Source organism: Propithecus coquereli, unplaced genomic scaffold (assembly GCF_000956105.1).
Source record: "Propithecus coquereli isolate 6110/MARCELLA unplaced genomic scaffold, Pcoq_1.0 Scaffold53, whole genome shotgun sequence".
NCBI classification, from domain to species: domain Eukaryota; kingdom Metazoa; phylum Chordata; class Mammalia; order Primates; family Indriidae; genus Propithecus; species Propithecus coquereli.
In genome coordinates this window covers 4,266,805-4,276,349 of record NW_012151174.1, presented here as the reverse complement: position 1 = coordinate 4,276,349, position 9,545 = coordinate 4,266,805, and the positions used below count along the sequence as shown (strand labels likewise).

The following is a 9,545-nucleotide window of genomic DNA, read 5'->3' as shown; positions in this document are numbered from 1 at the left end:
TTTCAGACTTACAGAAGTTGAAAAATAATGCAAAGAATCCCATGTACCCTTTACCCCATTCTTGAAATGTTAACATTTATCACATTTGTTCATTCTGTCTCTGTTCGTCCTCTCAGTGTGCAGTATATAATATATAGCATTTTATATATTGATATATGTAGTACATGTATATACTATATTATTTTATTTTCTGAGCCATGTAGAGAGTAAAATACAGACGTACTGCGCTTTTACCCCTGACTACTTCAGCGTGTATGTCCTTAAGAAAGGACATTCTCTTATACATAGCTACAGTACATTTTTCAAAATCAGAAAATTGACATTGATACAGTACCATTATCTGATTTGTAGACCATGCTCCAATACGCCAGTTGTCCCACTGTGTCCTTTAGTACAAAAGAAAAAGCACTTTCTTCCTGGTCCAGGATCTAATCCCGGAGCACAGTACATTTAGCTGTCATGTCTCTCTAGTCTCCTTGAATCTAGAGCAGTTCCTCAGTCATTCTTTATCTTTCATAACCTTGGCATTTTTGAAGAATACAAGCCATTTATTTTGTAAAATTTCCCTCAGTTTGGGTGTATCTGGTTTTTCCTTTTAAGACTTAGTTTATGCACTGTGGGCCAGAATACCACAGAAGTACCGTACATTGTAGCAGAAAGCCTTAAGAGGCTCTTGACTCTTCCTCCCAAAAACATTTTCTAAATTAGTTTTATTTAATATTATTATATGGAAAGCAGAATCAGAGATTCCCTGGCTTGTCAAGATATTATAAATGTTCTATTATATTTATTCTCCAGTTACTTTTTCTTAAGATAATTTGTGGCCTTTCAGGTAGCTTTTACAAAGCAGAAATTATTCAATAAAATTTGGACGGGGGTGTGGGGAAGAACTTAAGGTTAAGAGCAGTGGCCCCCAACCTTTTTGGCACCAGGGACCGGTTTCATGGAAGATAATTTTTCCATGGGCCAGGGGCAATGGGGAAGGGGGAGTTTCAGGATGATTCAAGCGCATCACATTTATTGTGCAGTCAAACCTCTCTGCTAATGATAATCTGTATTTGCAGCCGCTCCCCAGCGCTAGCATCACCGCCTCAGCTCCACCCCAGATCATCAGGCATCAGATTCTCATAAGCAGCACAACCTAGATCCCTCACACACGCAGTATACAGTAGGGTTGGTGCTCCTGTGAGAATCTGATGCCCCCTGATCTGACAGGAGGCAGAGCTTCCTTCACTTACTCACCTGCTGCTCACCTCCTGCTGTGCAACCCTGTTCCTAACTGGCCACTATTGCAATGCAGGGATTGGACCTTTATACCCTTAGCCAAGAATGGTAAATTATTTATTCTTGGAATACTTCTGCTAAAACACTGAAAGCAATGTACTAGTGTCCTTTTAGAAGTTTTATACCTTTCCAAGGTGAACATTCAAATGCATTTAATAGGGAGATAAGTGAGAACCCTGTTAATACCTGGTAGAAGCAAGTAGACATTTCAGTTTATTAGTGCAGTATTTACATGTACAGTATTTACATTTATTGCTTTGTTTACTATATTAATTCTATATTCATATAGAATTCTATATTCATGTCTTGCTTCTGCTGCCTCTTTGAATTATCGAGAAACAGAGTTTGCAATCTACAGTATAGCTCATATACAGCTTAACAATAATAAAATTAGTTCTTAGTATTGACCCGGTGGCTCTTTGTGCATCCCTCCCCCTCCCATTGACCAATTGATTTAAGATGTCTTGCTCTAGCCTGAACATGTTCATAGTGATTAGGGAAAGTTCAAATTCAGGCTTTGCCACGTGATAGTTTGTTAAGTGACTTAATATTTATGATTGTCTCTTTAATCTGTAAACAAAAGGGAATGAGTCCGTTTAAACCAGAAAGCCTGCAAGAGCAGTCTGGGAAATTTGCTCCATTCCTTAAAAGTCAGAAAAAAAAGGTTGGTCTTGTGTTTTATTTTTACAGTGTTCATTTAAATATTAGCATAGTGCCACTCCTTGTATTCTCTGTCAAATAATTAATTACATTTTCCTTAAAATAACATACTCCTAAATAATCTTATATTAGTTTTTGGCATAAACTCTATATTACTGCTAAATAATTTGAGGATGTAATTTATAATCACTTATGCTGAAATCACCTATTTGAAATTATGTTTGAGGTTTTCAGAGTTTTCAGTGCTTTGGAGACGTTTCAAATGCTTCTTTACTTATATATCTTTATTATAAGCTGCAGCATGTATCGTATAGTTGTCAAGGATGCTGATACATACTTAATATTTAAAGATGACTCGTCCAAAGTCACCCAGTTGTCCAGGATTAGAATCTGGGCCTTTTGCTAACACTTTTTTGCTCTTTCCACTTATATGATGGTTGGATCCGTTAGAATTTCTCTATTTTCATAGCCCTATTTGTGTCCCTATGAAAATACTGTGTTTGTATGCTTATTTAGAAAAATAATTTTTTAGATCAATCTGTAAGTGCAAAGTAGAAAATGAAAGCTTGTTCTCTGTTTCTAACAATTCTACTCCCCAGAGGAAACCCTTATTAACATATTGTCTCATATATGGTCATACAGTTTTCTCTGTTTCTATAATTATACATGTAAAGCATAATTTTTAAACCAATAAATTTACAAAATAATTTGCATATTACAAATGCTAGTCTACACCTGGCTTTTTTTTTTTTTAAAGGCAGTTTTACTCTGTAGGCCTGGGTAGAGTGTAATGGCGTCATTACAGCTCACTGCGACCTCAAACTTCTGGGCTCAGGTGATCCTCCTACCTCAGCTTCCTGAGTAGCTGGGACTACAGGCACATGCCATGGATGCCCAGCTATTTTTCTGTTTTTAGTAGAGGCAGGGTCTCACTCTTGCTCGGGCATGTCCCGAACTCCTGACCTCAAGCAGTCCTGCTTTGGCCTCCCAGAGTGCTAGGATTACAGGCATGAGCCACCGGGCCCAGCCTACTTGGCCCTTTTTTTTAAACTGCAATATATTGTAGCCACCTTTCTGTATTGGTATATATTGATACACCTCATTCTTTTTAACTGCTGCATTATATTCCATTGCATAAATACATATAAGTTATTTAATTCATTACCAATGGGTGACATTTCTGTTGGTTTGAATTTTTCAGTATTACACATTGTGTTTCAGTGAAATCTTTAAGTCTTTGTGCACTCGTTGAAGCAATCCCGAGAAGTAGAGACCTTATCTTTTGATAGATGTTTCCAAACTACCCCTCAAAATGGTTGTATCAATGTTTACTTCCACTGTTAAGTTGAGCAGTTTTCACGTATTTCTTATCCAGCCCATTTTTTTCCCTCCAGACTCTAACAGTCATATAAACTATCTTTTACAGACTGTATTCACATCAGTTATTTCTTCTTTTCGGAAATAGGTGTAAGCATATCTAACATGGAATATGTAGCTGTAGTGCTCGTTGTGAAACCATAGCCTAATTATTTCAAATTATAATTTAAAATTCATATTTTAAGGACATTTTCTCAGATTAATCCCATCTAGTTTTAGGTACTATAGTCCCAAGATTTCTTTGTAACAGATTAAATATAGGTAACATGATTAAAATTTTGTTTTATAGTACTTCAATGTTAGAACTTTGTTTTGAAATGTAATTTTGGATTGGGAACTCACAACTTGTACCTTGAAGTCAGGGACAGTATTTTTTTTTTTCATTATCTTTGTATCTCCTACACTATATAGAAAAGTGCAATTCATATAAAAAATTCTCAATAAATATCTTCAGTTGAGTTTGGTTTGTGCCGTACAGATTTTAGATCATGAGTTGGCAGTTGGCAAACTATGGCCCATGTGCTAAATCCTGCCCTTCACCTGTTTTGCAAATAGAGTTTTATTGGAACACATTTGTACACATTCATTTACGTGCCGTGTATGATTTATTTTGTGCTACTGTGGCGGAGTGGAGTAGTTGCAACTGTGTGGCTTCGAAAGCCTAAAATACTCGCTGGCTCTTTGCCAAACCCTATTTTAGATTATAAGCACTTTGGCATTAATATGTTTTTGTTTTCTTTCTATAGCACATAGTAAGATGTTCTGCCCACATTGTGCATAATTTATGGATTTATTCAAGGATTTATACAAGTGCAACTGCAGACAAAATTCCTAGAAATGAACTTCCTGGGTTGAAGAGTATTTGTGTATATTAAGCTTTGATAGCTTTTGCCTTCCCAAAGGGGCTATTCTAGTTTATACTTAAACTACTGATTTTATGGTAGGGCCTCTTTCTCCATAACTTTTGCCCACTCAGCGTATTCACACTTTTTTTAATCTTTACTAATCTGATAGAGGAAAATGATATTGTGGGTTTGATTTGTATTTCTTTTTATGTGTTCAATTGAACTTTTTTTCATATTTAAAAGGCATTTGTATTGCTTTTTGTTGAATTGTCTTTTAATGTCCTTCCTAGTGCATTTGTTAAGTCTGCTGTACTCATATAAAATACACAGTGAACATGTGTCAAAGATTTATTTAACCCTAATGAGAGAGCCAGCATGACGACAAGGCTGATCAGAGGATGATAATGCGACTGATATGTATATAGGCAGGGAAAGAAAAAAGTTCTTACAGGGCAAAAACAAAGAAATCAACAAAACTACAACTCTAGGGGTTATTTTTTTCTACTGGACAGAATCCATTTTTGTTTTGCCAGTGAAAATAACCATTTTCAATTTATCAATCTTCTACAAGTCATTTTCTAACATTACGGAGTCTCTCTCTTAATTAATAGTAAATAGCAAGTCACATAAAGTTCTCTTCTACAGAGCTTCAGATGACTATTAGGCAGGCTCGTTGTTGATACTCTAGTATGACTTTGAAAGGACATGCCATAATCTTTTTGCCTTATTTCCAGGTTTTGGGTAATTTTTCCTAACATTTTCCTCTATTTAATTGAAATTATTTCAAATGATACAATTTCTGTATGATTTACCAATGAACTTCTAAGATGGTTACAGAGCTCACTGTTGTCTCTTCAAACATACTCACCCTTCCTTTTTTGCTCTGTAGGAACTCATTATACAATGACAAATGGAGGCAGCATTAACAGTTCTACACACTTACTGGATCTTTTGGATGAACCAATTCCAGGTGTTGGTACATATGATGATTTTCATACTATTGATTGGGTACGAGAGAAATGTAAAGACAGAGAAAGACATAGAAGGGTAAGTTCTGCCAATGTTATCAGACTGCCAAAATGTATGTTATAGATTAAAATAAATGTAAGTAAATTTCTACATTTCATATGTGATATATTTTTTCTCTTTCTAAGAGTTTGTATGCTTTATTTTATTTTTAGTTTATTCGTACCCCATATCTTTCCAGAAAGGATTTGAGGTAGCTTAAAAACAAAGAATTATTAATACATAAGAAGACAAAGTAGCAAGGAAAGGGGAAAACACAGTGCAGGAGTTGGGGGGAGAGCAAGCCAAGTGCAAGATGGGGAGGTGAGCATGATTTTTGGCTTTGAACGGCCTGGCAGTTAAGGCAAAAGAGGAAACTTGTTGCATAACTCTTATTATTAAAAAAGAAGAAATGTATTGGGGAGATAGTTTTGTGAGATTTTGCTGTTTTCTTTTATCCCCTTTTCTAATGTTGGATTCTGAGATAGTTCTCAAATTGGATCCTGAGTAAGGCTTATTGAGTGTTGTTGTGAATCACTAAATCAAAAAAAAAATTTTGGCTTTAACATAAAGTGTAATTTATGGATCCTTTTTGTTGGTAATTGTGACTTACTGATATCATGTAATCCAAAATACATTTTCTGAAAAAGAAAAAAAATCTTTTTCAAAAATAGAATTCTAAATCTCAAAAGGCCCTATATAATTTTGGTGTCAGCAATGTACTTGTAAGTGAAAAATTACTGTTTATACAAATTAATTATAACCTTTCATATTAATGTATACATGTGTGAAATCTGAAATTGAAATTAGAATACATTGTTTATGAAAGGTACAGCTTCTAAAATTCATCAGATATTTACTTTTAGGACTGCATTGGAAAAAAAGATATAATACATGAAATCAGTGTTCTAATCCAGTGATTCTTACACTTTTTAGCGTCAGATCCTCTTTAAACTCTAAAAGAAGACCCCAAGAAGCTTTTGCCTATGTGGGTTACATCAATTGATATTTACCATAGTAGGTACTAAAACCAAGGAATTTTAAAAATACTTATTCATTTAAAAATAACAGTAACAAAAGCCATTACATGTTAACATCAGTAACATTTTTACAAAAAGTAACTATATTTTCCAAAATAAAAAATATTTAGTGATAGAATGACGTGTTACATTTTTGATAAATCTCATTGTCTGGCTTAATAAAAGACTTAGATTCTCATATCTGCTTTTTTTTTAGCATTCAGTGTCATCTGTTGTTTTGATTGAAGTATGTGAATAAGATCCAACTTCACATACAAATAACATAGTTGGAAAAGCTACAGAATATTTTCATACCCTTTTTAGATTATTGTGCATCTTTGAATATATCCAATAAGGTGACAAGTGGTAGTTTCATAACGGTTAGTTGTAACGTACAGTTTGAAACTGTATGAATGAACCTTGTCTTCTGTTACATTAAAATCCATTGAATCACCTTGAACTTTCAACATGATTTTGTAACATCATACAATGACGCAGACCTTTCAAATGTTGACACTTTTCATTATACAATATCACAATATAATATAAAAATCATATTTGTTAATATCACCACTGATTTCTTCAAAAAAGTCTTTAACTGTTGGAACCTATCATCCTCACAGTGATGAATACAAGTTTTCCAAAATTCTAATTTTTACTTGAAAGCTCAAACTCTATCATTGGAAACAAACACACATTTATTTTACTTGAAATGACAGTATTCCTTGGTTCATTACTGAGAAATTACCTGTCAGAGTCCCAACTCTGAAAAACCATAATTTGATGTCCATCTTTCTTTCAAGTAAAAATGGTGTTTCAGGTAAGTGTCTTTGCAACTCAAATAAATTACACGTAACCTCATACTTCAGTATGCAGCAGAAATGCTTTATGTATAGTTCTTACTTCATCACGCAAAATATTAACAAGACTCAGTGATTCAGGCATAATTTTTATTGCTTCATTAAAAATGTTCATAAGTGAAACTGGCCCTTTTTTTTGTACTGGGATGCATGGCAGTCAAAAATGTAATGACTACCAGTACACTGGGTGCCCCTGCCTGATTCCTGATACGCAGCCAGCAGTTTTGCCACTGCTTTTGCATTTCCAGTGAAAAGGTCCACACGGTGAAAACAGGCACATAATGTCTTAGTATTGTTACGAAAATAGTTCTGGTCTTGCATACCCCTCTAGAAGGTCTCAGGTACTCTCCAGGGTGTCTGTCTGTACCACACTTTGAGAACCATTATTTTAATCCAAAGTACCTAAGGTGAGACACACTATAAATCCTGTGTCTTGTATGATTATTAGGTAAATAAAATTGTACTTAGAGGTATATTTATTCAAACCATATTGTCTTGCTCCATTAATGTAAAAGATAGTTACGTGTACTAATTAAAGTTTGAATTTGATTCAATTTAAAATGGTCTATGTCAGACTTTATGTGGTTTGTGGACCCCTTGGGCTGAAACCGCAAGGGGATTTCAGCCTAGGTCCAATTGCTCACCACACAAAGAGCCACTTATTGAAACAATGTACATTGCCAAGGAAGAAAGGAATTTTTTAATATGAAAGGAGAATCAACCTAAAGTCTGTTTGTCCAACTAATGCACTGGGACAGGTAGTGGTATGATTAACAAGGTTGTGGGGCATGGTGAGTCTTGGCATCAGAAGTCTGCCCAGGGGCCTTCAAAATCTCAGCTGTTTTGTCTTACAGAAATTCTGCCATTTCTGGGAAACAACTCAAAACTTCAAGTAGTTAGTTAAGGGAGAAGATTATATAGGGGTCATTGAAACTTGTTCATAGAGCTGGTTACACTTGCACTCAAATCTTGAGGTTCTTATTATAAATGAAGATCTCTGGGTAAATGCTTGTCATCTGGTTTACAGGTATAACAACTGTCTAGCTTGGTGACTTTGTCCCAAACTCACCTCTTCCATTATTTAGTTTAGGAAGTACTGTTCTATGTATGGTAACTGAGAAAAATTGCTGGATTCCAGAATTGTGGCTTCTATTCATAGTTTGAAAAATGAAGCATAAACATTTCTAATTTCAGATCAACAGCAAAAAGAAAGAATCAGCATGGGAAATGACAAAGAGTTTATATGATGCGTGGTCAGGATGGCTAGTAGTAACACTAACAGGATTGGCATCAGGTAAATAACATTTTTAAAGCAATCCTTTTTTAGTTAACAGAACTTCAGTAGTTCTCCCCTCCTCCCCTCAATTTTTTTTCAGGTACTGTTGGATTTTAAAAAGCATTTTCTTTCTCCTTCAAAAAAATCCTCTTAAATATAAGAATAAGAGGCAGGAAGCTTCTGAGTCTAATCTTGGTTCTGTCACTTTAAGTGTCTATCCAACTTGGTTGATCTTTCTGGGCTCAGTTTCCGTATCTGTAAAATAAGTGTTTTGGACCAGATGATCAGTAAAGTATCTTTTGATGTTAACATCATAATAGATAGCTAATAATATTTATCGAGTGCTTCCTATGTGTCATGCACTGTTCTGAAACTTTACGCATATTTAAACCTCATGGCAATCCTATAGTATAAGTGCTATCATTACCACGATTTTACAGACAAGGGGACTGAAGCACAAGGGAAGTTAAGTAACTTGACTAAGGTCGCATAGCTGGTAAGTGGCCAAGGCAGGATTCGAATTCAGACAGTCCAGCTCTAGAGCCTACTCTTACTCACCATGCTATATGGCATGGCCACAAAGTCCCTATGTGTGTGATTTTGGGAAATAGCAGTTGAGGATCTGAAAACAAATGTTAAGGAATGTTTTAATCACTTTCAGCTTCCACTATGGAACATTATGCCCAGAAGAACATGAAAAATTAAAATTTTTGTGGAGAATGAAGGGAAGTACTTTTCCCTCTGATATCTCTAATTGGCTTGCACAAAAATTTTGTGGCCTCTGTGTATGTGACCCATTGATCTTTTTATATAAGAAGGGTATACGATAAGAATGACCATAAATTTGTGTATTTTTTTATTCTGTCAGTAAAATAATCTCTATTACATACATGGTTTTCTCTTTTTTAAGAAAAAACTACAAATCTGAGTGTTACGAGTTTCACTAATTATTTTTTATTTTTAATGAGATTGACATCATTTTTAAGTCTGTAAATTAAGTTTTGGATTGAAACATATTAGTAAACATTCTGACTTCAATAGCTAGATTTATAAATCTCCTGTCTCTTAAAGATATTTCAGTGTCTTTTAAACACCTTTTTTTTTGGATCACAATTAATTTGGATGATGTGACTGGTTTTAACTCCAAAGAAGAGCAATTTTATTTTAAAGAATAGCTAGTTACAGTTTTTAAAAAGTAATAAAAACTTACTTATATTTA

General features: G+C 34.6%; 1 protein-coding gene across 1 annotated transcript in view; it reads left to right on the top strand.

Annotated features, from left to right (window-relative positions):
* Positions 1-9,545, top strand: part of CLCN3 (chloride channel, voltage-sensitive 3) — a 98,758-nt gene that overhangs the window by 63,482 nt on the left and 25,731 nt on the right. The window contains exons 3-4 of the mRNA XM_012656990.1: positions 5,056-5,213; positions 8,245-8,344. Coding sequence (XP_012512444.1) covers positions 5,056-5,213; positions 8,245-8,344 — 258 coding nt within the window. The remainder of the gene's footprint in view (positions 1-5,055; positions 5,214-8,244; positions 8,345-9,545) is intronic.